The sequence below is a fragment of the Cynocephalus volans genome, chromosome 6 (assembly GCF_027409185.1).
Source record: "Cynocephalus volans isolate mCynVol1 chromosome 6, mCynVol1.pri, whole genome shotgun sequence".
In the NCBI taxonomy this organism is placed as follows: Eukaryota; Metazoa; Chordata; class Mammalia; order Dermoptera; family Cynocephalidae; genus Cynocephalus; species Cynocephalus volans.
This window is the reverse complement of record NC_084465.1, coordinates 71336625-71363713: the sequence shown is the minus strand read 5'-3', so window position 1 is coordinate 71363713 and position 27089 is coordinate 71336625. Positions and strand designations below refer to the sequence as shown.

The 27089-nt window shown below is 36.1% G+C and overlaps 1 protein-coding gene across 1 annotated transcript in view; it reads left to right on the top strand.

Annotated features, from left to right (window-relative positions):
* Positions 1-27089, top strand: part of COL28A1 (collagen type XXVIII alpha 1 chain) — a 167596-nt gene that overhangs the window by 51678 nt on the left and 88829 nt on the right. The window contains exons 13-17 of the mRNA XM_063100916.1: positions 12063-12131; positions 14572-14640; positions 20358-20426; positions 23061-23129; positions 24244-24312. Coding sequence (XP_062956986.1) covers positions 12063-12131; positions 14572-14640; positions 20358-20426; positions 23061-23129; positions 24244-24312 — 345 coding nt within the window. The remainder of the gene's footprint in view (positions 1-12062; positions 12132-14571; positions 14641-20357; positions 20427-23060; positions 23130-24243; positions 24313-27089) is intronic.

Here is a 27089-nt window from a genome sequence, read left to right as displayed (position 1 = left end):
ATACCTCCTAAACTCAGCAATAAACTTAAGAATGGATTTCATTTGGGGAAGCAGCTGCAGCAGGTGACCAAGTGAGCCAAGACCCATGTGGTGCTGGGGGCCCCCTCCTTGGACCCAGAGGGAAGCATTCACAGCCACAGCCAAGAATTCTTTACCCAGCAAGGCTCTCCTTCAGAAATGAGGGAGAAATAGTGTATTTCCCAGACAAACAAAAGTTGTGGGAGTTCACCACCACACGACCAGACCTGCAAGAAATTCTCAAGGGAGTCATTCATCTGAAATCTAAATAATGGTGACCACTTTCACAAATATACAAGAAAGAGCAAAACCCACCATTAAAACAAAAACGCCAGTGAAAAAGAGAAAGAAGCTAAATCATGCCACTTTAAATTTCTAACTAACACAGAAGAAGAGAAAGAAAAGGGAAGTAATGATCAAAAGATATTTAAATCATGTAAACAAAAAGCAATTAAATGACAGGAATTAAACAATACCTATCAATAACTACCCTAAATGTGAATGGATTAAGCTCCCCATTCAAAAGACACAGACTGACTGATTGGATTAAAAAGCTAGACCCAAGTATATGCTATCTTCAAGAGACTCACCTCACCAGCAGAGACACACAGACTAAGAGTGAAGGGATGGAAAAAGATATACCAGGCAAGTGGAAACCAAAAACAAGCAGGAGTAGCAAGTCTTATATCAGACATAGACTTTAAACCAAAAAACATAAAAAGAGATAAAGAAGGCCACTATGTAATGATAAAAGGATCTATCCAACTGGAAGACATAACAATCATAAATATGTATGCACCCAGTACTGGAGCATCCAGATATATAAAGCAAATACTCTAAGTCCTAAAGAAAGAAATAGGCCCTAATACGTTAATAGTGGGTGATCTGAACACCCCTCTCTCAGTATGGGACAGACCTTCCAGGCAAAAAATCAACAAGAGACACAGGATTTAATCTAGACCTTAGACCAACTGGACCTGGCAGATAAATACAGAACATTTCACCCAACAACTAAAGAATATACTTTCTTTTCATCAGCTCATGCAACATTCTCCAGGACAGACCACATATTAGGTCACAAATCTAGTCTCAGCAAATTTAAAAAAATTAGAATCATTCCAAGTATTTTTCAGACCACAATGGACTGAAACTGGAAATTAATAACAAGCAAAACTCTGGAAACTATACAAATACATGGAAACTAAACAATAGGCTCCTGAATGACCTATGGGTCCAAGAAGAAATTATACAGGAAATCAAAAAATTTCTTGAAACTAAAGAAAATATAGATACATCATACCAAAAACCTGTGGGATACTGCCAAAGCAGTACTAAGAGGCAAATTTATTGCAATAAATGCTTATATCAAAAGAATAGAAAGACTTTGAATAACCGACCTAATGGCACACCTCACAGAACTTGAAAAACAACAATCCAATCCTTGAGGTAGTAGATGGAAAGAAATAATCAAGATCAGAGCAGAACTAAATGAAATAGAAACCCCAAAAACAATAGAAAAGTTCAACAATACAAAAAGTTGTTTTTTTGAGAAGATAAATAAAATAGACAAACCATTAGAGCTAGGTTAACAAAACAAACAAACAAACAAAAAAAAAAAAAAAAAAAAAAAAAGAAGAAAAAGAAGAAGAGAGAAGACCCAAATAACAAAAATCAGAAATGAAAAGGAGACATTACAACTGATACCACAGAAATACAATGAATCATTAGGGACTATTGTAAACAACTCTAGGACAACAAATATGAAAACCTGGAAGATATGGATAAGTTTCTAGACACATACAAATCACCCAGACTGAACCAAGAAGAGACAGAAAATCTGAACAAGCAATGAGATCAAAGTGGTAATGAGCAACCTTCCAACAAAGAAAAGTCCAGGTCCAGATGGGTTTACAGCTGAATTCTATCAAACCTTTAAAGAGGAATTAACACCAATTCTCTTCAAACTATTCCAAAAAATTGAAACAGAAGCTATTTTCCCAAACTCACTCTATGAATACAACATAACTCTGATACCAAAACTGGATAGAGACACAACAAAAAAAGAAAATTACAGGTCAATATCCTTGATGAACACAGATGTAAAAATCTTCAACAAAATATTAGCAACCAGAATACAGCAACACATTAAAAAAAATCATACACCATGATCAAGTGGGATTCATCCCAGGGATGCAAGGATGGTTCAACATATGAAAGTTGATAAATGTGATGCATCACATCGACAAACTCAAGGACAAAAACCACATGATTATCTCAATAGATGCTGAAAAAGCATTTAACAAAATTCAACATCCCTTCATGATAAAGACTCTAAATCAATTAGGTATAGAAGGAAATTATCTCAACACAATAAAAGCCATCTATGACAAGCCCCTCACCAGTATCATTCTGAATGGGGAAAAACTGAGGGCTTTTCCCTGAAGAACAGGAACAAGACAAGGATGCCCACTTTCACCACTTCTATTTAACATAGTACTGGAGGTACTAGCCAGAGCAATCAGACAAAAGAAGGAAATAAAGGGCATCCAGATTGAAAAGATAAAGTCAAACTGTCCCTATTTGCAGAAGACATGATATTATATATAGAAAAACCTAAAGACTCTTTCAGAAAACTCCCAGAGGTGGTTAATAATTGCAGTAATGTTGCAGGATACAAAATAAATGCCCCCAAATCAGTTACATGTGTATATACAAATAATGAACTAACAGAAAGAGAAATAGAGAAAGCAAGCCCATTTATAATAGACACACAAAAAATAAAATTTAATGAAGGAGGTGAAAGATCTCTACAATGAGAAGTACAAACCACTACTGAAAGAAATTAAAGAAGACATAAAAAGATGGAAAGATAGTCCATACTCTTGGATTGGAAGAATTAACATTATGAAAGTGTCTATACTACCCAAAGCAATCTATAGATTCAATGCAATCCCTATCAAAATACCAATGACATTCTTCACAGAAATGGAAAAAACAATCTTAACATTCACATGGAAGAACAAAAGACCCAAATAGCCAAAGCAATGCTGAGCAAAAAAATAAATAAATAAATAAAGCCAGAGGCATAACACTACCTGACTTCAAATTATACTACAAAGCTATAGTAACCAAAACAGCATGGTACTGGAATAAAAATAGACTTCAGACCAGTGGAGCAGAATTGAGACCCCAGAAATCACCCCTCAGGCTTACAGCCATCTGATATTGGACAAAGGCAACAAAAATCTCCATTGGGGAAAAGACTACCTCTTCAATAAGTGGTGCTGGGAAAATTGGATATCCATATGCAGAAGAATGAAACTAGATATGCACCTCTCACCATATACTAAAATCAACTCAAAATGGATTAAAGACTTAAGTATAAGACCCGAAACTGTAAAATTACTAAGGGAAAACATAGGTGAAACACTTCAGAAACTAGGTCTAGGCACAGACTTTATGAACATGAGCCTGAAAGCACAAGCAACAAAAGAAAAAATAAACAAATGAAACTATATTAAAAAAAAAAAGCTTCTGCACAGCAAAGGAAACAATCAACAGAATGAAACAACCACTTACAGAGTGGGAGAAAATTTTTGCTAACTATGCATCTGACAAGGGATTAATATGCATAATATACAAGGAACTTAAGCAATTACACAGTAAAAAAAAAACAATTAAAAAATGGGCAAAGGAGCTGAATAGACATTTTTCAAAGGAAGACATACAAATGGCGAACAGGTACATGAAAAAATGCTCAACATCACTAGTCATCAGGGAGATGCAAATTAAAACCACATTGAGATATCACCTCACCCCGGTTAGACTAGCTATAATCAAAAGGACAGAGAATGACAAATACTGGAGAGGATGCAGAGAGAAGGGAACGTTCCTGCACTGTTGGTGGGATCGTAAATTAGTACAACCACTATGGAAAACAGTGTGGAGGTTTCTCAAACAACTACAGATACATCTTCCATATGATCCAGCAATCTCACTTTTGGGTATACACCCAGAGGAATGGAAATCATCATTTTGAAGGGATACCTGTACTCCCATGTTCATCACAACTCTGTTTACAATAGCCAAGACATGGAACCAAGCCAAATGTCCATCGATGGACGATTAGACAAGGAAACTGTGGTATATATACACCATGGAATACTACCCTGCCATAAAAAACAGTGAAATTCTCCCACTTGTACTAACATGGATGAGCTTGGACAAACTTATGTTGAGTGAAATAAGCAAAGCACAGAGGGATAAATATTGCAGGTACTCACTTATAAGTGGGAGCTAAGAGAGAAAGAAGGAAGGGAAGAGAGACCACAGTGGTGTGTTGGGCTTGCAGAGGGAGAGAGCATGCCTAGGGATACAAAGTGGAGTGCGGGAAAAGGGGATGGGGAGGGAGTTGGGGATAATTGGATGGGGGACACGGGGTACAATTGCAATTTGTGGTAATGGGCATGCTGCCAGTATGGATCTGGCCATCACATCTTGGGCACGAGTGGTGACAATCAGCTTTGTATCTCATGAATATTCATAACCAATAAGAAAACAGAATGAATTTCGTTTATTCATTATAGTTCTTAAAATATCCATATTTTAAAATAATGAAATATTTTAAGCATTTTGAAAAATATAGAAAATAATTTAGTCAACCTCCACCAGACTTTCTTTAGAAAACATAAAACATTATGGATATAATAAAGTCTCCATAATCTCTTTCAGAAAATAGAAGAGGAAGAAGGAACACTTACCCACTTATTTTATGATGCCAGTTTTCCCCTGATACCAAAACAAACAGTAACAATACATAAGAAGAAAACTACAGACCAATAACCTTCATGAAAATAAACAAAAGATTACTTAACAATATATTGGCAAATAGAATTCACCAATATATAAAAAGAATTATACAGCATCACCAAGTAAGGTTTATTTTGTGGATGCAAGGCTGGTTTAATACTTGAAAATCAATGTAATATACCATATTAATAGGATAAAAAAGGAAGATCACATGATCATATTAAAAGACACAGAAAAGCATTTGGCAAAATTCAAAACCTTCATAAACCCCGATAAAACCCAAATTAAAACTTCCCAGAAAACTAGAAATAGAAGGGAACTTCCTCAACTTCTACAAAAATCCTACAGCTAACATTCTACTTAATGGTGAAAGATTGGATGCTTTCCTCTAAGATCGGAACAAGACAAGGATTCTGCTTTCACCAATCTTCTTTAACATGGTACTGGAAGACCTAGACAGCACAATAAGGCAAGAGAAGGAAATACAAAACATTGAGATCAAAAAGAAGAATAAATGGTCCCTATTTGCAAATGACATGATGGCCTCCATAGAAAATTCCAAGAAATCTACAAAAAAAATTCTAGAATTAACAAGTGAGTTCAGCAACTTCCCATGATACAAAATCAATGTACAAAATCAATTTTATTTCTATATACTAGTGATAAAAATATAGAAACTAAAATTAAAATGACAATATCATGTATGATTGCTAAAAAAGAGAAATACTTGGGTATAAATCATGTATACGACTTGTATAAAACGTGGGAATAAAACATGTATAGGAGTTGTATAAAACTACAAAACATTGGTGAAAGAAATCAAAGAATATTTAATATATAGAGAGACATGTTTGTGGATTGGAAGAGCCAACATCATAAAGATGAAGATTCTCCCTAAATTGATATGAAGGTTTAATGCAAGTCTTTTCAATATCACAGCAAGATTTTTTTAGATATGAAAAGAATGATTTTAATATTTATATGGAAAGGCAAAGAAGCTAGAATAGTTAAAACAGTTTCGAAAAAGAAGAATAAATTTGGGGAGATCACACTATCTGGGTTTAAGACTTATTATATAGCTTCTGTAATCAGGACTTTGTGGTATTCGTAGAACACAGAGACATGGTATCTGGAACAGAATAGAGAACCAAGATACAGATCTGCACAAGTAAAGCCAACTGATTTTTTGATAAAAGTTCAAAAATGATTGCTTTTGGAGGAAGCATAGTTTTCAACAAATGGTGCTAAAGCAATGGCATATTCACACACACACGCACACGCACACGCACACACACACACACACACACACAAATGAACTGCAACCTAAGTCTCACACTTTATACAAAATTGACTCAAAACGGATTATAGATTTAAATGTAAAATGTAAAAACTATGAACTTTTAGAATAAAATATAGGAGAAAATCTTTGGAACCTAGGGCTTGATGAAGATTTCTTAGACATGTCACCAAAAACATGATCCAAAGGAGAAAAAAATGAATTAGACTTCATCAAATGTCAGGTCTGCCACCGGCTGACCCGAAGAGCCCTAGCCTGGTTCCTTTCAGTGGTCGAGCGAATGGCCTGGATTCCTCTTTCCCTCCAGTCCCCTTTGGAAGGAGACGGGGGAAGAGAGCCATGAAGAGAGGTGAGCACAGCCGCCGGCCCCAACCAACCCGGTTAAAGGACACTCAGACGCGGCAGGGGTTCTGTCGAGCGGGTCCGGGTCCGTTTATTATCACACAAGCACTTGCTTTTAAAGGCAAATGGGGAAGGGAGGTTTTTACATCCTCCAATCAGCTTAAAGGTTAGGAGAGCATGCATCCTGTCTCAATGCCTAGCTATTGCAATCATGCAGTGTTCACAGGCAAGGAAGGACGTATATTTGGCCAATAAGGGCTAAGGCAAGGTTCCCGCAGACACTCCCACCCTACTTCCTCCCAGCACCGTCTTAGGCTGCCACGTTAATACGCCCTTGTGGGCCTATAATGGCGCCACTTGTAATGTCACTTAAGGTGGCATTAGTTTTTAAGGCCCGACAATCAAAATGGAAAATATTTGCTCTGTGAAAGATTCTGTTAAGAGGCTAAAAAGACAAGCTACTAACTGGGAGAAAATATTAGCAAGCCATATATCTGGCAAAGGGTTTGTATCTAGAATGTACAAAGAATTCTTAAAACTCAATAATAAAACAAATTAGAAAATGAGCAAAAATGTCAAGGCATATATATATACACACACATTTATGTATGTATATATCTATATGTGTATATATATATAGTTGAATATACATATTTATATTCTATTTCTATTTTTTAGTGGTTTCTGAACTTTTAGTATGTGTTCTTAGCAAGTTTGAAATGTCATTAATATTGCCACCGACTCCTGAAAAATACACTGACCACCAGAGGCTTTTACTCCAGTCATCTCTTCCTTCTGCAGAATATTATTCTCTGTTAACTTAGTTCAACCTTATTTTCATTCCACCAAAACTATTTATTATTACTGTTGTAGTTTTTCAGTAAGTATTTAGTTTTACCCACATATTTACCAATTTCTTGGCCTGTGATAGCATCTCAAATTTCCCTCTTTTCTCTTTGGTTGATTTCTTTATTTTATTAAGAAGTACATCTTTTAGAGAAAAAAAGAAGTAGTACATATTTTAGAAGTTGTTTTCAGTGAAAGCATGTTAGCAATGAACTCAGTCTTTGGCTAAAATGCCATTATTTATTTTTCTTTATAATAATCGTTTAACAGGTGTAGAAATCAGGTTGCTTACTAATTCCACTATCTGGTGGCAACTGCTGTTCCTGTTGAGATATCTGCAGTCTGTTTATAATTTCTTGTAAGTAATTTATGTTTTATCTTAGGCAGCTTTTGCAATTTTTTCTTAATCTTTAAATTTTTTGTGGTGTCATTATGATGCATGTAAGTGTAGATGTATTTTCATTTATATTCCTTCAGATTCACTGTTTCATGAGACTGAGGATTCACAATTTCTGAAAATTCATAGCTATTATGTCTTCAAATACTTTCTTTTCCTATTCTCTCTACTTGATTTCATCAAATCTAATTTATAATCCACAAACTTATTTTCATCAGGTTATAAAATGCTAACCCATTGCATTTTTAACAAGTATTTTTAAAAATTTAGAAAATATATCTTTTTTTAACTATACTATCTTTTTACTATGCTGTCCTCTTTGCTTCTTGTATTTTTGTTCTTTCCTTGAGACCATTAAGCATTTAAAGTATACTTTTTTTGGTCTCTATTATTTAATTCCATGACTTGACCTTCTTTGGGAAGCATTATCTTAGTTCACTTTTATTCATTGTGAATTATTTTCATATATGTTTTGTACCTTTGCATCTGAACTCGTTTTTAGCAAGACTTTAACTGAAAATCCCAAGTGTTCTGTGCAGTGTTTGAGAGGAATTTGTGCCTGCATCTCTTATGTACTCCAGGGGTTACTTTTATGCTAATGTCTTAACTAAGGTGATCGTGGACCAACTGCCTAAGTGGTGTCCATTGAAACCACAAACCCACACGCAGCACAGGACCATGTTAAGAATTTTTAGAGTCATTTAGAGCCCAAGGGAAGGCAGAGAAGATTCTTGTCATTCATATCATTGTGTCGATGGGATAGCTTTTCTTCTACTTTAACCTTTCATTGAAGACGTAACTTTGAAGGTCCTAGCTTTACGTGGGAATTTCCATTCTTATTCTCTCCTCATTTTCCACTGGATGGGCCAAAGGTTTTGCTGCTGTTTTTCCCTCTAGACTTCCTAGATTACTTCCTACCACACAAACACATTTTCTATGCAGGACAGCTACACCAGCTTAGATCCTACTTGAGTTTTCTACTTACTGTTTTTGTATCCTGTGGTTTCCCTTATTTCCTTTGGTCTTAGCTATGTCTTTAAAATTCATTTTAAAGAAAAATTTATATTACTTGTCTTTCTGTTTGTAGCTAAAGAGTTTTAACAATATTGCCAGAACATGAAATTCTTGTTTGCTTGCTTGCTTTACAAGCCACAATTACACAGAGTAACACTGAAATTTTGTGATTCAAGTTGAAACTAAAATCATAATACAGGTGGAAAAGATCCAAAATAATGTATCAAAATGCTGCACCCAAATGTCATTATAAAAAAATCACCAATGTAAGTTTTTGAATTATTCAGAAGTAACATAAAGACTTACCTTAGGACTGACAAAGGTTCTGCTGAAAGTCCTTTACTTTTATTTCTTTGCCTGATTCATTTCAAGTGGTTTCAGTACTACTCTTTTCACCACAGTAATATAAATCTGTTGATTGAATTAATATTCTAGCTCCAAGACCTAACTTAGAACTGTCAGCTATCATCTTTATGTGATTACCACTAGTTTTGTGTTGCTTTGTTAGATATAACTGATTAAAAGAAAAAAAAAATTGGTTAAGACTCTCAGGGTGATGTGTTTGTTTTTTTGTGCAAGGTTTTTGAGAGCACTGTCAGTAAAAAATAACTCCTGAGGTAAAACTGTAATTACTTGGAGGTTAAAAATAAAATAGATGGCACTGTTTGAAGATTATGAGCAATATTTATCTTTAATGCTTGTAATATATGCTGAAACCGTTATTACTGGTTATCAACACTATTGATATTATTAAGGAAAGTTATAAGATAAATATAATGAACAATCATATTTTATCTCATTGTTAATGTCTCAAATAAAGCATTTCACTGATCAGACTGTGTTAACTGATAATTAGGTTTTTCCATTTTTTTTTTTTAAATTAGAGATGTTCCTTAGAAACCAATTAAGTACATCATAGTTGCAATTGGTTCTCATGCCTTTGAAAGGATATTGTGAGTTTCTTGTAGAAGCATTTCTGTCTATTCAAAATGATCCTTTGGTACTGTCTTAATAAATTAAAAGTATAGTTCATTTAACCCAAGTACCTTCTATTTCTCTTCTCTGGTTAATAATTACCTTCCATCCTGACTGTTTAACTGGAAAACTTGAGAATATACTGACGGTGTGGAATATTGGTCTGACAGTTTACAGTAATTTAACCTTGGATTGTTGTTTTTTTAAATTCCCCTTAGTGATTCCCATGGGCTTTAACAGTCTCTTCTCAGCAGCTTTGAACACATGGCTCCTTACAGCCTCCAATATTTTCGCTTTTGCCTTAGCTGGTGTACTCTCGAAGTGCAGAGAAAAAAAGGAAGGTTGTGTTTATTCTGTGCAGCATGCTTTTCTCTACGTTAATTTAAACCATTCACTCTGAGTCTGCCTTATTTGTAAAAACCTTCCATAAAAGGACATTCTTAGCAATTGCAGGACTCTGGTAAAATAATTTAGATAAATGATAGCAGATATTTATTGAGTGCTTAATATGTAAGATCTTTAAATCTCTCTGAATTAATCCTTATATTGATGCTTGTGGTTGAAGTAGATATTATTATCGCCATTCTAATGAGGATGCTGAGCTTTAGAGATTGAATTACTTGTTTAAGGTCACATTGCCAATATGTAGCAGAGCTGGTACCTGAACGTCAGTGTAAATGACACCAAAATCTGCTTTTAAGTATAATGCAAGACTGTAAACCCCATGAGAAAGGAAGGAGTTCTGTCTGCTGTTCCTAGAACCCAGCTTGGTGACTTTCCACTACTAGGCATTTGGCAAATATTTGTTGAATGAATGAAAGAAAATTGAGTGAACCCAAAAAAGTCTTCCTTACATTAATGTAAATTGTGATTTTTTAAATTTGTCGTATCATTAGGAAAAAAGAATAATTTGTCAATATTTTCTTTTTTAAAGTGTGCAATCTTAGCTTGGCACTTTTTGGTTTAGTTTGCAATCTAGTTTTCATGCTCATATTTATTTTCCTCTAGCTAATTGCTCTGCTGTTAGAGTAAACTGTCATGGACATTAGTACTTTGATTAAGGTCTGGGGTTTTAAAAACTAGGTTTCCCATAAGTATTGAAATTTAAATTGTATTAGATGCTAGCTTTTTCTTTTTAATTAAAGCTAAATTGACTATGCGTAAAAACTAAAGAAGACTGTCTTTTAAAATATACAATACTAGGGAAAGGCAAAAGAAAACCCCAACAACAACAACAAAACACTAGAATACAGTTAGCTTTCTTTCTTATGAATCCATAACTATGATCAGTCACTGATGAGCATAATGCTGTATCCTAGTTGTGCTACCAGGCTTGAGCAGAAAGCATCTCTTAAATCACAGGATTACTGTATCTCAAGCCCTAAAATCATTCCTAGTGTCTGTAGTGTGCTGGCTTTGGAGCTTGTATAATGGCCAGTGTAATGCAAGACTGTAAACGCCTTAGATTTTGTTTCATCATAGATTTACCTCCCTGGCAAGTGAATCCTAACTATCTGTTTAGGTCCATTAGAGGAAAAGCTCCAGTTTGTGCTTCTAAGATTCGTGTTGTTAGTCTCTTTTCTATTTTTTTGCCTTCTGGCCAAGAAGAAAAAGAGGGAAAAATTGTAGCCTTCACTTAGTATGTTTTCTGCCAGTCCACTTCAAAGCCCGAGACTGTGTTGTTTTTCTTAACTTTTGTGACAAGTCCTCTCCTTTCCTAAATATCTTTCAGAGCAATATTTACATGGACTTCTTAATTTTAATCATTGCGATTGAAAACCATGTTTCCCTTTAATGATCCTATCAAGATTCCAATTTGCCCATAAAACTGCCAGTGGGTTCAACTAGCTCCTGAAATAATTCAAGTTTTAATCCAAATTTATCAGAATAGAAATTAAAACACATGTAAATAGCATTCAGTGCTTTAAAGTATCTATTTGGCAACTTCTTCATGGCACTCTTATGATAATTAAATCATTCTGCATCCTTCTCCAGGCCACACCATAGATTTTTAGCCTTTCCTCATAGGATTTATTTCCTAATCCTTATTCTGAAGCATCACTTAATTTCCATTTCCTCTAATTTGAGAATACTAGAATAGAACATCTTATGCCAATCAAATGGAACAAGCATTTAATACAATAGGAATATTATTCTTCACAACTCTACAATTCTGCTGATCAGTATGGAACTTACTAGAAAGATTCTCACTAAAAACTTAAATAGGACTACATAATTGCTATGTCCATGTAAACTGAAATATAACCATTATCTTTCTTCCCTTCTCCTCCCTTCTATCTCTCCTCCTCCTGTTCTCTCTTTTGCTCTCTCCTCCTGGTCCTCATTTCTTCCTGTCCTAACCAGGGTCCCCGTGGTCCAGAGGGAGCACCAGGAGAGAGGGGTTTACCTGGAGAAGGATTTCCAGGACCAAAGGTAACAATACCTTCTGTACTAGGAAACGATGGTTTGTCTCACATAGTTATGAATTATATATTTAAAAGATATTTCCTAGCCAATATTAGAAATCAAGTATTTTCCTCCCCATATTCACCCTGTTAAATGAAGGAATATGTAAATTTCCCCATAACATCAAAGTACCATGAAATTTGCAATTATAAATAACTGATAGATTTCTACTTCATGTAGTTGTTACATATGAGATTAGAAAAACCTCTTAAAGTAGTTTGCAGTCATTAAAGCCACAGTAATAAATAGCATCTTTATGCACAGGAGTTGAGTTTTTGAGCATATAACACTTTGCTCACAACTTTGTTTTGTGAAACACCAATAAGAAACCAATCCGTAATAGAATTGCCATCAATATAATAAGAAAGGAAATTTTACCATAAGGAACAAAATGCTGTGAAAGACTACTGTTTACCTGGCATTTGAGAATTTGAACTTTTCTTGCAGCTTTCTATATACAATTTTTGGAGCTCAAGTTCCTCTATACATGGGTTTGGCAAACTTTTTTTGTAAAGGGCCAGATAGCAAATATTTTAGGTTTTGTGAGCCATAAAAAGGTCTTTGTTGCAACTACTTAACTCTGCTGTTGTAGTTTGAAAGCAGCCACAAACAATGTATAAATGAATGAGTGTGGCTGTTCTAATAAAACAGTATTTACACAAAACAGGCAGTGGGCTGGATTTGGCCAATGGGCCATAGTTTGCTCTCCCCTGATCTAGGCAGTTTACCCACAATCTATGGCACATTTGCCAAAGGCCACATGGAAAACAGTTTTCTAAAATACTCTGGTCACATCAACAAAATTTCAGAGCATCTAAAAATAAATTTTGGAGTCCTTCTTTTTTCATTTCTAAAATCTTCCCCGCAGACACACACATCCATGCACACACATACGACCCAGAGAACCACATGCTGCTTTCTAAGTGTCAAAGACCCTCCAAATCAGTCATTCTGTCAGGTCACTAAGATCTGACCTTCTCAGTATGGTTTCATGCTCTGAAATTGCATCTAAGCCTCTTTCACCATGATCAATATTCAATTTCCTAGGAGAAACCTAAATCTCAACTAGAGGGAAAGCAATTATCTAAAACAAACAATTCCTACTAAGTTGTGTGTGACTGCTGGGTTGAATTTTAAAAGAGGCCCTTGTTACTCAAAAAATTGTAATTTTTTATAATAATGGAAATAATATATTGGATAAAGGGAATATTACTAAAGCCCTTGACTAACCAAAGTATCAATGTTAGAAGACAGAGGTCAGCAATTTAGCAATACATTCCAGAAAGTTTTATAGTACATAGTTTCTTGAAATTTTTTTGGCATATAGTAAATTCCTATTTATGTGTAGCGCAAGCAATCTGGAAAATTCAAATAGCTAGAATTATTTCTCTTGATAATCTGTGTTTTCTTAAAGATAAGGGACCTAGAAAGCAAATAAGAAATAAACACATGAAACACTTTGATGTATATTCCAGGGCATGTCCTAGTGAGATGTTCAACATATGTTTATATAATATAAAGTATGATATAATACATTCTTGTATATGATAACCCAAGGGCACTGCATTGACCTCTATTTTATCAGAGAAAGAACACATTATGTCCAGTGTTGTTTTAGGGTCACGTATATGTAATTATACTGTCTGGTAATGATCATTTCCCAACCGGTCCAGTCAGACCAATGGGTGTTTTCTATATGTGCTACTTGTGGATAATTCGCAAATGTTCTTTGATTTTACTCTTGGTTCTAATAAATTCATTAAGTTAATGCCATTTCTGATTATAATTGGTTTATTTTTCATACAAATGCACAAAGCGTTATGACCTTATTGATATTACATTAAGACTGGAGCAGTTCATATAGGTCATGTGACTATAGAACCATATCCAAGAAGATTTTCCATGAATTCTTTTAAACCTACGTTTTCAATTAATATTTATGAATTCAGATATGAGATATTAAATAAATAATTCAATCCTAGCAAGTATTAGTTTACATGCTAATATGACAAATTTCCCTTGCGTGATGGATCTAGTTTCAGCAATATTAAGGAAAAAAGAAGGCTTACTCCAGCTAGTTGTACTATGCAATTAATTAGGTCCCCCATTTCCAGATATTTCTGTTTAGATTGGGAATTGAACTCTTTTCCAACTTCAGTGATACTAATATGTGTTCTGCTTGGATAGACTCTTACCTGTTGAAAGTGTTATAATTAATTTTTTTTTTTGGCAAGTTGCAAATCTTAGAGTCAGTTAGAGTTACCCATTTGTAGTGAACAATAAATTTGGATGCTTGTGCTTGATTTTAAAAATCAGTTTGAAGCATAATTCATAGTAATTATAATGTGAACTCTTTTAAAATCCTGATTTTTATTAGTGTACTGATATCCCTCCCATGCACTTTCAGGGTGAAAAAGGTTCTGAAGGACCAATTGGCCCACAAGGATTACAAGGCCTGTCAATCAAAGGGGACAAGGTACTGTATATAGGGTATACAAGAGAAGTAATGCCAATAAAATTACTTCCGTCATTGTTCTTTGTGTAGCTACATTTTGAACTGTATACAACATGACAACCATGCCAGACAGATTTCTGGTTAATTATAAATCTAGTAGATGCAAGGTATATTATTATGTAGGATGAATTATGATCTGGGAAATCCCACCATGTTTATATTTATAGTAATGTCTCACTTATTTATATTCTGTTGTCAAGTGACTTCTACCTCAGCAAAGCAGCTTTGAAACCAGACGTTAGCAAAAGATACCTCTTCTAGGTAAAGAAAATAGTTCTGAAAAACATATTGAGTTGACCCCATTACAGAAGTGCATATCCATCCTTAGGCTCTCACCCACAAGATTACCTTAAAATGGGGTTAAAATAAAGGAACTCATTTAAGAAAACTAGTGTTGATGCCCTCCAGCAAGGACCAAGAGGAATCCACCTGCAGTTGAACACAGGTTTATTGACTTGTCGCAGAGAGAGAGGACATGTATCATCGGAGAACAAACAGTGACTCAGGAAGAGGATGAAAAACAAGTTTTAAATAGGATTTGGTCTTGTGTTAGGTGATTTGGGGGAGTGTTCAGGAAGGCAGGGTTTGGCTCTGGATTGGATGCTATCAGGAAGTGCGGACAATTATAAAACTGAATATTTTAATGAATCTCATCTAGAATTTTGGGAAAAATGGAGTCAGGCTGAGTTGTAACTGGTAAAAAAATAACAGTTTCATTTTAACCAGTATAGGGGGATGTTTGATAATTTGGGGGGGGGGTTGGACAGTGTTTGTTGTTTTTGTTTGTGCTTAGACATGATTACGGAATGGCCTTGCTTGTGTCCTGTCCATCACAGTCACGGAGTGGTCTTGTCTGATGTTGATGATATGTAAAGTTGTTCATGGTCAGCGCCACAGCCTACCTGCAGGGTCAGGTCAGCTCCTGGCTGTCAGGGGATGCTTTTCTCTTTCTCACTTATTATTATTATTTTTTGTTGTTGTTATATTTATTTTTTTAAATAGCTGCACATTATACCTGATTAGAAATGGGAGGCTGGTGATACTGCTGGTGATAAGGCCCTAAAGAGCAGTAGGAAGTGAAGCTGCCAGAGGAGGAAGTGATATAAGAAATATGCAATGAATGGAGACCTCATATCAATGTGGAGTCTTTTGTATGTTAACCTCTAAGCATATTATTATATTATATATTATACTAGAACAGCAATTGATATTCATGATTATCTCAAGTGTTGGGTTTCAATCTTGAATAACAATCCTTTTATTTACTGGTAGTTGTCTCTTCTGGCTATCTGTATTTAAATAGCAGAGATTGTGGTAAACTGAGTTATATGGATTTTAGATGTAATACTGTTCTTGGTTCAAATACCTCAGCTCTGTTTGTGACTGCAGCTCCAAAATACTCCAAAAAATACGTAAGATGCTCTTTCTTCCTTTGGAGTAGTGAGAACTGAGTACAACAAAACCGTTGTTTTGCGAGTTCAGTAAATTAACTTTTTCAGGTGTGATATATGGCATTTGTGCTTTTACATCCAGAGCTCATGCAAAAAACCACTTTGACATATCAAGACATTAACACATAGCAGAGCTTTTATCTGCTGTTCCCTTACAAAGTCAATACCGTCTTCCCTTCCCCTTCTCCCTTTCTTCCTTTACATATATTCCTTTACGTACATTCCTTTACATTCCTGTTATTTTATGTATGACATCAGATTCAGAAACTTTGGTGTCTGTGATTCAAATGACCAGATAAACTCCCCTATGGTAAGGGCTCTTGAATATATATAGTTGGTACAAAAAAAAGAAGTGGTTTTTACACAGATACTTAAGTATAAATAACACTGCCCCAAAAGAGATGTCTCTTATGTGTTTATTGAATATTTGCAGAACAGTGATTATGAGTTGGGTTCTGAAGTCAGAGAGTGAACTTGAGTCTTACCTCTGCCATCTCACAGTTGTGTGACCGGGGGTGAGTTACTTAAGCTTATCTGGGAAGTGGGGATGCCCACTTCAGAGGGTTGTTGTGAGGATTAAATGAGATAAAGCATGAAGAGCATTTAGCACAGCGACTGCTGCATAATAAGCAATCAAGTTCTGAATTAGCATAATTAGCTCTGAATCAGAACTTGACTCCATTACATTTTCCTTCCACAGTATTTAGACCAGATGTTGATGCAAAGTGAAACACTAGGGAGCATATTCCAGGGCATATCTTAGTGACAGGTTCAACATACTTTAATATTTCATAAAGTGTGATCTAATGATACACTTTTGTTCATAAAAACACATTTATTTTGCCCAGGAATTGGCAAACTATGAGGCTGGCTGCCTGTTTTTGTGAAGAAAATGTTATTGGAACACAGGCATACCTGTTCATTTATGTATTGTCTTTGGCTACTTTCACACTACCAAAGCAGTAATGATGAATTACGTGAGACCTTATTATGGCCCTCGAGTCAAAAATATTTATTAGTCAACTGTTTAAGAAAATGTTTGCTGACCCTGATGTAGTCTAAATACAATTGACATTAAAATAAGCATGCTATCCATCTTGCTGAATCCAGTGGTCAATTCTCAGTTGTCAACTTCCTTGATCTGTCAGATATATCCCTCAGTTTTTTTTTGATTTTCATTAGTTTTATTAGTTTTTACTTTTTATTTTTTAAAAATTTATTTATTATTATTATTATTTTTACATTCTATGATGTTGTTGTGTAGCAGTTGGGGGGGAGGGGGAGAGAGGAAGTGGATGGGGCGGGAGGGGAAGGGAGGGGGAAGGGAGGCATGGTTGAGGCCTGTGGCACCCCGCTCATTCCAGCAGAGGAGCCCAGGGGGCTTCTGGCAGCAGCTCGGTCATGGCTGGGCTGGATGCAGATGTCGGGGGTGTCGCTGAGGCCCCTGGCCCCCCACTACCCTGGCTGAGGAGCCTTGGTGCTTCTGGTGGCAGCTTGGTGGTCATCACTGTGCTGGATGTGGGCTTCAGGGAGGCGTAGCTGAGACCCTTAATCCCCTACCACCCTGGCTTGGGAGCTGTGGGTACCTCTGGTGGTGGCCTGGTGGTTGTCACTGGGCTGGATGTGGATGTTGAGGGGGCATGGCTGAGTGCCTTGGCCCTCTCCCCACCATGGTTTGGGAGCCCAGAGGGCTTCTGGTCCTTCTAGATTTTATAGGTGTTCTTTGGTGATGTTAGACCCTTACTGGTTAATATCAAAACTTTGCCTCTGATCTGTTTTTTTTTTTTTTCTTTCATTTCTGTGTTGGATTATTAACTACCTCCACCACTTAAACTCTGCCCTGAAACTAATTTGTTGTCCTTTGCTTACTTCCAAAATGGGGGAACTTCCTTTGGGGGCCAGCACTTGAGCTCTGTGGTTGAGCTAAATTGCTGCTTTGCTGCTGATTCCCTGGAGAAGGCTTTTTGTGTAGCTCAGGCTTTAATTGTTGACCTCGTAAACACTTCTGGGTCTTGTGAGGTCTGGTACACTGAGTGTTCCTGTGCTGATTGGAGGGCAGATCAGCTGTCCATGCTGTGTCCCAGTGTTGTCCCAGTGTTCCTCTGGTGGCTGTCTCTCCCACTGCCCACACACCAAACATTTCCCATAGGACGAGCCAAGTGCCATTCCCTTGTGATGACTCATTGTCCTTTGATTGGCTCCTTTTCTCTGTTGTCTGTGGCTCTTTGCTCCTATGTGGGTCCATGGGAACCTTGTTAGTGGTCTTGCTGGCCTGGAGGCCACTAAGGCTCTCTTCTTCCCTGCCGCCTCTAAGCAACTTCAAACAAAGGGCACAGGAGTGGCTTTTGCCAGCTCTTGCTCCATGTGCTCACCAGGGCCAGCCTTGAAGTGACCAGGGCTCCAAGTGGTAAGAGTGGTCCTTTCTCTAATTGTAGCTTCTCCCACCTTCATGCACTCCATAGGTCTCTCCTCTTCCCCTGAACTCTAGCTGCCTCAACTTGGCTATCACTGCTTTTTAGTAGTTGTAAATTGGTTGATTGAGGGAGAGTGTGACACTGGGGACCGTCTATTCTGCCATCTTGAAGTCCTCCCTGGATCCCTTACCTTCTTGAAACACTCTTCTCTTGATCTCTCTGGCTGCTCCTTCTCAGTCTCCACTGCTGCTGCTGCTGCTTCTCCCTGACCTCTAATGATTGGAGTACTTAAAAAGCTTTGTCCTTGGACCTTTTCTTTTTTCTGTCTACTTGGTAAATTCACCCATCATGGCTTTAAATGTCACTTGTATACTGAGGGCTCTCAAATTTATGTCCCCAGCCCGGACCTCTCTGACCTACTTGGCATCTCCACTTAGATATCTGTTTTAGGCATCTCAAATTTAACATGTCCAAAACTGAGCTTCTGGTATCTCATCCGACCCCAATCTTGCTTCTCTCTCAGGCTTCTCTTTCACAGAAAAAAATAACTCTGTTTTTCCAGGAACCCCAGAGACATCTTGGAGTCCTCTCAATCCATAGCAAATCCTATTGCTCTCCCTTCAAAATACATCAAGGATCTTCTGCTACAAATACCTGGTCCATGCCCCCATCACCTCTCATGTAGACTTCCCTTCAGTCTGTTCTCAATATAGCTTCCAGATTGAGCCTTCAAAACTAAGTCAGATCATCCACTTCTCTGCTCAAAACCTGCCAGTGGCTTCACATCTCACTCAGAGAAAAGCCAAAGTCCTTACCATGGCCTGAGAGGCCCCGCTGATCCTCTGCCTGACCTGCTGCCTTACTTTTCTGACTTCATCTTCTACCACCCACCATCATGGCCATGGCTCCACCCACACTGCCTCCTTGCTGTTTCTGGAACATGCTGGACATCATCCTTGCCCTGATGGAATGTCTTTCCTCCAGGACCTATCTGGCTCATTCTCTTTTATCAGTGAGGCTATCCATCCTGGTCACCTTATACAAAATTGTTGCTGCCTCCCCAGTTCTTGATTGCTTTTTCTCTTTAGCACTTATTATTCAACATACTGCTTATTTTATCTATCTGTCTTGTCTATTATTTTATTTCCTTTACTAAAATGTAAGCTCTATTGAGGAAATATTTTGGGCTGTCTTGGTCACTGTTGGTTCCCCAGTGTTTGGAATGGTTCCTGACTTGTACGAGGTACTCAGCAAATATATGTAGAAAGAATAAATGAGTGAATATTTTTTTTTTCATGCTAATAACTTTCACTTTGTTTTCCCAATTTGTTTCATGGAAGGAGAAGGTGGGCTTCTTTAATTTTGTTGCATATACCTTTGATCATTTCTTAATTTTCAAAATGCATTTTTAATAAGATTTGGAGGGAAAGGTATTTAGAAAATTTTGGAATACTTTTCTTCAATTTATCTTTCAAATCCCAGTTTTCTTATACCTGATAAATGTTATAATCCAAATAGGAAGTGTTTGTATCATTATAATTACTATTCAGGAGTTTTGGTTGTGAAAAAAATGATTAACAAATATAAGCTGATGCAAATGCTCACCAATTTAGCCTAAATAGCAAAAATGTCATTCACTATTTTGGCAAATTTGAACTATACACTGCTTAAAAGGAAGAAAGTTTTGTAATTTTTTGTTGAACTTGTTTATAATGTAAAGATAGATTTTGATCTAGCCTAATTCCAGATTAGCAAAATATGAAAGAAGGAGGTTTTATTTTATTAATGCATTTCTGACTTATTTTCTATACAGGGGGATTTGGGACCTGTGGGACCCCAAGGACCAATGGGTGTCCCTGGAATCGGGAGTCAAGGGGAACAGGTAATTAATACTTTCTCCCTTTCTCCTTGGTTCAGAACATTCCGGCCCAATCTTGGTGTTCATTGAAGGTCAGTCCTGCAAACATCTATGAGTGTATTCGATAGTCAAATTGTCATGGAATAAAAGTCCAGAAGTGAAATGTTGGAAAGGATAAGATAGTCTACAAGAAGATTTTATTTTTTAGAACTTCCAAAGACTTAAAAAATAAATTGTGTGTTTTTTGGGTGCTGTGACTTTTAACATTAAAACCTAATTAATAGGGTAAGAGTTTTGAGGTAATATTTTACATTTCTAGTTCCCCTTGGGGAGCAGTTGTTTATTTGCCTGTTGGTTTGTATATTTTTTTCTCCTCGAAGCTTTGTGAGTGATTAAATCCCTCTCTCTCCCAATGCTAGGAAAATAAATTCCCACCCCCTAGCCATATACCAATCTAAAAAAAGTATTAAACTTAAAACTAGGACTAGAATCAAAGGTAACCACTTAATTTAAGGGGTACCTTTCCTGAACAGAAGCAGCGACAGACAGGATTTATGACTGACACCTGGTCCCTCTTGGTCAGAAGAAAGGGAGCATGGCTGAGCATGTCTCTACATTCACGGCTGGAACTGCCTCCAAAATCTTTGGATAACTTTTGGAAAAGATGGGCAATTGTGTTAACTCTAAATAGTGTGAAGATAATATAACAGTACTCTCTACTGTTGTTGTCTACCATATGCTTTTTCCTACACAGTCTCATTTAATCAGAGTTGCTAGCAAATCTAGATTTATGCTGAATACCCTCTTGTTTAGAAAGTCCATTTGATTAAAATTCACAATGAAGGTTTGAATTATTTTGTTGCCTAGTAAATGAATAGTACTTCCTTTATCTAGAGTAGTGGGAGAAGGAAAGAAATTTAAAAAATGAGACAATTCCAGATCTCATTGTTGATATTTAACCTGAGTTTATTTCTAACCATCTAGAATTTTTTTGTTAATGCAAGCACCAGCAAAGTTGGATATTACTCCTTTTTTCCATTTCCTTGCCCTTGGCAGAGGTCCTAGAGTAACATGTTAAGAGGATTAAGGTGCAGAAGAAGCCAAGAGAAATCTGTAAATTAATATTTAGATAATAATTAAGAGCTGGATATTTTGACCACTGAAAGATCATGGTTTGACTATATCACCAGGCATTCTCGAGCTTTGTAGTCTATTTGCTGGTTTCAGTAGGGCTGGACAGGGCTGTTACATCCTGGGTCCTGTGGTGTTCCTGGTATTGAATTACCACTGTAGGGCTAACAATGAGTTTCAAAGAAAGACTAGTCTGTCCAGATGGCCTATGAATTCCGGACCTCCCACCTGTCGCTGCCTGTTGCCGTTAGTGCTGGTCCGTGATGGAGCCTAAAAAAAGTGTTAGTTCTTCTTTAGCTAAAAAAAAAAATCTCTTTGACATATCATTTTTCTCAACCTTTTTTCCTCTTTTCCCAGAGAAAAAATTTTGTGAGGCAGAAGTGTCCTGATACAGCTGACTCCTAGTGGATAGGAGAGTGAATGGAATGTACTGTTTGTTTGTAAACTGCTCTGAACAAGAAAAGAACTTATTTCCTCCTTTAAGACAAATGATATAAATTCTACTTAAATTTAACCTCTGTTTAGGCAATTATTCAATTTTCTTCTTATCCTAAATTTAACATGTTTATCCGTTGAATTCTTGTTATTATTAGGTCTTCCTATTTCTCTTATAAAAATGAATTTTCCCACTCATCTGTTTATGAGAGAACTTCTGTGTCCAGCAACATGTTTACACTACTCTCAAATGGCCTGCAGATTTTCATTAAATATTTGGAGTTTTGATCACTTGGGATCTTCTACAAAATAAAGTGGAATGTGAATAACCACAATAGACACGTACACACACATATGTGCACATCCCTTTGGATTTTTTGTTTTCCGTCCCATTGCATGCTACTTGTGGACTACTGTAAAAGAAAGGATTCCTTCTTGTAATTTTGCATTGTGTATAGTGTAGTAACCTTAGCTTCCCTACATTGTCTGAACTGCTTCACCTTCATCAGCTAGAGGAAAGGGGAATCATATTTGTAATTTAAAAATCAACAAGCAATTTGTATGGTCTAACTGTAGAAATGGAGATAACATTTGTTAAAATATGTTATATTCATACTGCAAGTGTATAAAATAATTATGCATCTGTAAACATTATTTGCACAACCTTGGTTTGTGGATGTAAACAAAACAGCATTTTAGTTTTTTCCCTCATCATCCCTTTACATTCTTTTCAGCGGGGGACCTTTTTTCCCCTGTCACAGAAAGAAATTTCCAGCAGGCTACAGACTTTTCTGATCACTTTTAGATAATAGAAAGTTGTAGGGTCACTATAAATTGCAAATCTCAGATTAAATTCTGCAATAAGGAGTATTTAGTCAATATATTAAAAAATCTTTCTTACTACGGAAGAACGGGAGAAAGCATATCACGGTCCAACTAGCATCTGCCACCCCATTTAACAAATGTTTATTGAATATGAGTAATCTATTATTAGGTGTGAACTAAACTTTCACGTTGGAGGATGTGAAACTACTCTTATCAAAATATCTTCTTAATTTCACTGATACTATGTTTAAAAATTTTATTTTAAAGGGAATTCAAGGTGCAATTGGTCCACCTGGTCCACAAGGACCCCCAGGACAAGGCTTACCTGGTTCCAAGGTACTTTCTAAATGCAAGTGGAGTTTAACATACCCACGGTCTAACTGCTGTTTTCTTGTCAGTGGTCAGTGCATGTGGAAGAGAGCAGCTGAAATGAATTTAACAGTCAGAGAGCTCTACTTAATGCAAAATGTTACTATTTTCCTAACGATTTAGGAAAATGTAGTATGTATTCTTTATGCTCTAAGAAGTGTTTACTTACACAATCGTCGTTTATTGTTTTCTTTCTTATTTTTACTTATGAGACCCTGTTCTAGCAACTCCAACAGTATACCAGTCGAGGCTACCAGCCATTATGTGCTTTCTGGATTGGCTACTTTTCATTTTCACTAGAACTCTCACAGTAGGTCCAAGTACTAAAGCATTAAAGAGATGAAGTCAGGAACCAGGAACTAGCTAACAAATAAAACTTTCTATGAACTTGGGAGTCAAATTATCTCCTAAATTGGAACTATTCTTTATCCCTTGGAGGAGAGGCATGACATTTATTATTTAACTATCTATCATTAATGTTGCTCCTAAGAATCACTAATCAGCGCTAAGTAAATAAAATTCTCTGAGACTACTCACACTCCTTAGTGCTGCCCATGTGAGAAGCAGGTCAATAGAATACTGTTACTATCCTTGAGATTTTGGGCTAGTCACTGAAAGCTCAGGTTGCTCTCTCTGGTTATGACACTGCTCTTGATCAGCAGTCACCTGGGCTTCTCATGTGTCAATTTTAGTTGTTCTGGGATGTAACTGCCTATCTTTTCCAGGTGGATTCCACAGGAGCTCCTTAAAATCAATTTTTAATATGCTACATAGCCTCTATTTTAAGTTAAACCATACATGAGGGTGCCTCAAAAAATTCATGGGAGGATTTGTATTATCTTTTAATTCTATTTTTCTGCAAACTTTTTGAAGTACCCTTGTGTGTTTATATATTTCATAAGTATTCCAAATATGGTGAAAATTCATCCATCTGAAGGGATTTCAGGCAATACATATATGAATTGAGCACCTGAAACTCTTTTATCTTACTTTATTGATATGAGATAACCCTTAGGAGATCAAAGGCAAGAATATATTATTTTAATTTTGCTTATATATTCAAATACTCTTTCCTTACCAGGGAGAAGTAGGCCATATAGGACCTACAGGCCCTAGAGGACCAGTGGGAATTGGAGTACAAGGTCCAAAGGTGAGTTGACTATGCTGCTCAGAAGCGATTAGGAAGTTTGCATAATATTATAATGTAAGGTTTCCTTCACATCCAAATGCAATACAGATCATGAATGTGTCACCTAACTATATATAACCTGTTTCTTTTCACTTTTTAAATGTGGCTATTAGAAAAGTTATACTTGCTTGTATGACTTGCTTTATATTTCTATCAGACAGTGCTGCCCTAAAATGTATGCTCCAGTGGGGCAGGGACCTTTTTTTTTTTAATCTTGTTTATCACCAAATCCCCCTGCTCCGGTTTTAGGGACATGATAAGCACTCAATCAATACTGTTAAATAAATGAATTACTCCTTAGTTCACCCTTCACAATTTCTATTACTCATCCTGAAGTTATGTAGGATCTGGTGAGCCATGCTGAGCACTAAACTTCACCACTGCTCTGCTGTCATTGTCATTGTTCTTACAAGCATTTGAGTGTTGGAAGATAATGTAAGATGTAGATCTAAGAAGATTATACATCTGACCTATACATAAACATAATTACAAAGGATAAAAATGTACTAATGTATTAATAATAGGTGTCATTTTTGGCATGGTTTTGAAGTGCTAAACAATATGCTAAGTGCTAATTGTGACATATCTATATGCATACATATGTGTAATATATACATACATATATTTATGTATGCACACATATTATGTAATGTATATGTCAATTTCAGAGAGGCAATATACAATATAGTAAGGCTTAGCAGTAAGACTACATAAATTCAAATTTCAGGTCTGCCACTTACTAGATGTGCAATCTTAAGCTTTTCTCGCTTTTAAAAATAGAATATTTCAAATATACTCACCAGTGTAGAGAATAATTCAAAGAAAACCCATGTATTTCACAGCCCAGCCTTATCAAATGTTAACATTTTGCCACACTGACTCTGGATTTTTTTAAAAGAAGCATTACAGATATAGCTGGAGGCCCCTGCCTGTCCTCCCTAATTCCATTGCCCTCTCTTCCCTCCCCAGACATAATCATTATCATGAATTTGATATTTATCATTCCTTCAGAGTTTCTATAATTTCCCACATATGTTTTTATCCATAAAACATACATTTCTTTTCTGTGTTCTTGAAATTTACATAATGTATCATTCTGCAATATATTCGTACTCAGCCTTATGTTTTGTGTTTTTATGTGCCTCTAATTCATTTGATTGCTCTATAGTATTCCATTGCATGAAAATATCTCACTTTACATTTATTTTCCTGTTGATATTTAAATTGCATCTCATTTTTTGCTTTTGCTAACAATGCTGCCATAAACATTCTGTGTTTCCTTTAGTATAAGTCAGAGTATAAGTTTCTCTGACTTGTAGAATATAGATAGCTAGAAATAGAATTGGAAGATCATAGAGTATGCAAGTCTTCAGTTTTGATAAGGCAAAAATCCTGTTCAAATAGTTGTGCCAGTTTACTCTGCTGCCAATAACAGGTGACGATGTTCCTTTCTCTACATCCTTGCAAATACTCATGTAAGTATGTAAAAATATGTCTCATTGTGTTTTTATTCCCTGATAACTGAAGGGTTTTTCATGTGCTTAATGAAACTTCAGCTTTTTTTTTTTTAAAGATGACCGGTAAGGGGGTCTTAACCCTTGACTTGGTGTTGTCAGCACCACGCTCACCCAGTGAGCAACCGGCCATCCCTATATGGGATCCGAACCTGTGGCCTTGGTATTATCAGCACCGCACTCTCCCGAGTGAGCCATGGGCCAGCCCCAGCTTTTTTCTTTTGTAAATTCCTGCAGATATTAATTTTGAGGTTGGGTTTTCCTTTCTTATTAATTGGAGTTTTTTTTATATGTATGGATATCAGTCCTTTTTTATATGTGTTGCAAATATCTTCTCCCAGGTGGTGGCTTGTTTTTTTTTTTTTTTTTTTACTCAAAGTACTTTTTAGTATTCAAAAGTTTGAAATTTTGGTTTATTTCTGTGGCTTTATGATTTGTGCATTTTGCATGTTATTTAAACACATTTCTTGACCTCAAAATCATGTAGATATTCTCATGTATTTTTTCTGAGAATTTTAGTGTTTTGCTTTTTAAATTTAAGCCTTCAATCCACATGGAATTCATTTTTGTGTATAGGTCAATGTAATGATCTATTTTTTCCTCTGTGTAGATAACCAGGTGTCCCAGCATGTTACTGCATAGTCCATCTAACATCACCTTATCAAGTTTCTATATTTGTAAGGATCAGTACCTAAGCTCTCTATTCTGTTCCACTTGTTTATTTAGATTTCTCAGTGCTGTTGCCTCCCTCTCTTGATTATGATAGATTTATAATGGGTTCTGCTACGTCAAAGGGAAACTACTCTCCTCTTCTTTCTTGGTTGTTATTGATTCTAAGATATACATTTTAGGATTGGCTTGTCAAATTAAAAAAAAATATCCCATTGGAATTGCATTGAATCTGCAGATTAAATAGTGAGCCTTTCATACAACAGAGTAAAACTTTAATATTTCAGGAAATTATTTGTCATTTTCTTCATAAAAATCTTGCACTTCTTTAGTTAAACTTATTCCCAGATACCTTGGAGACATTTTTAAAATTATGAATTGTTCTTTTTTTACATCTCATAATTAGCCACTGCAGGCCAATAGAAAAATTTTTTTTTTCTTTTTTGTTTTTGTTTTTTGTCTTGGTATGTTGATTTTGTATGTAGTCACCCTGTGAAATCTCTTATTATTTCTAATTGTTTGCTGAGCCTCTTGCTTTTTATTCCATATGTACAC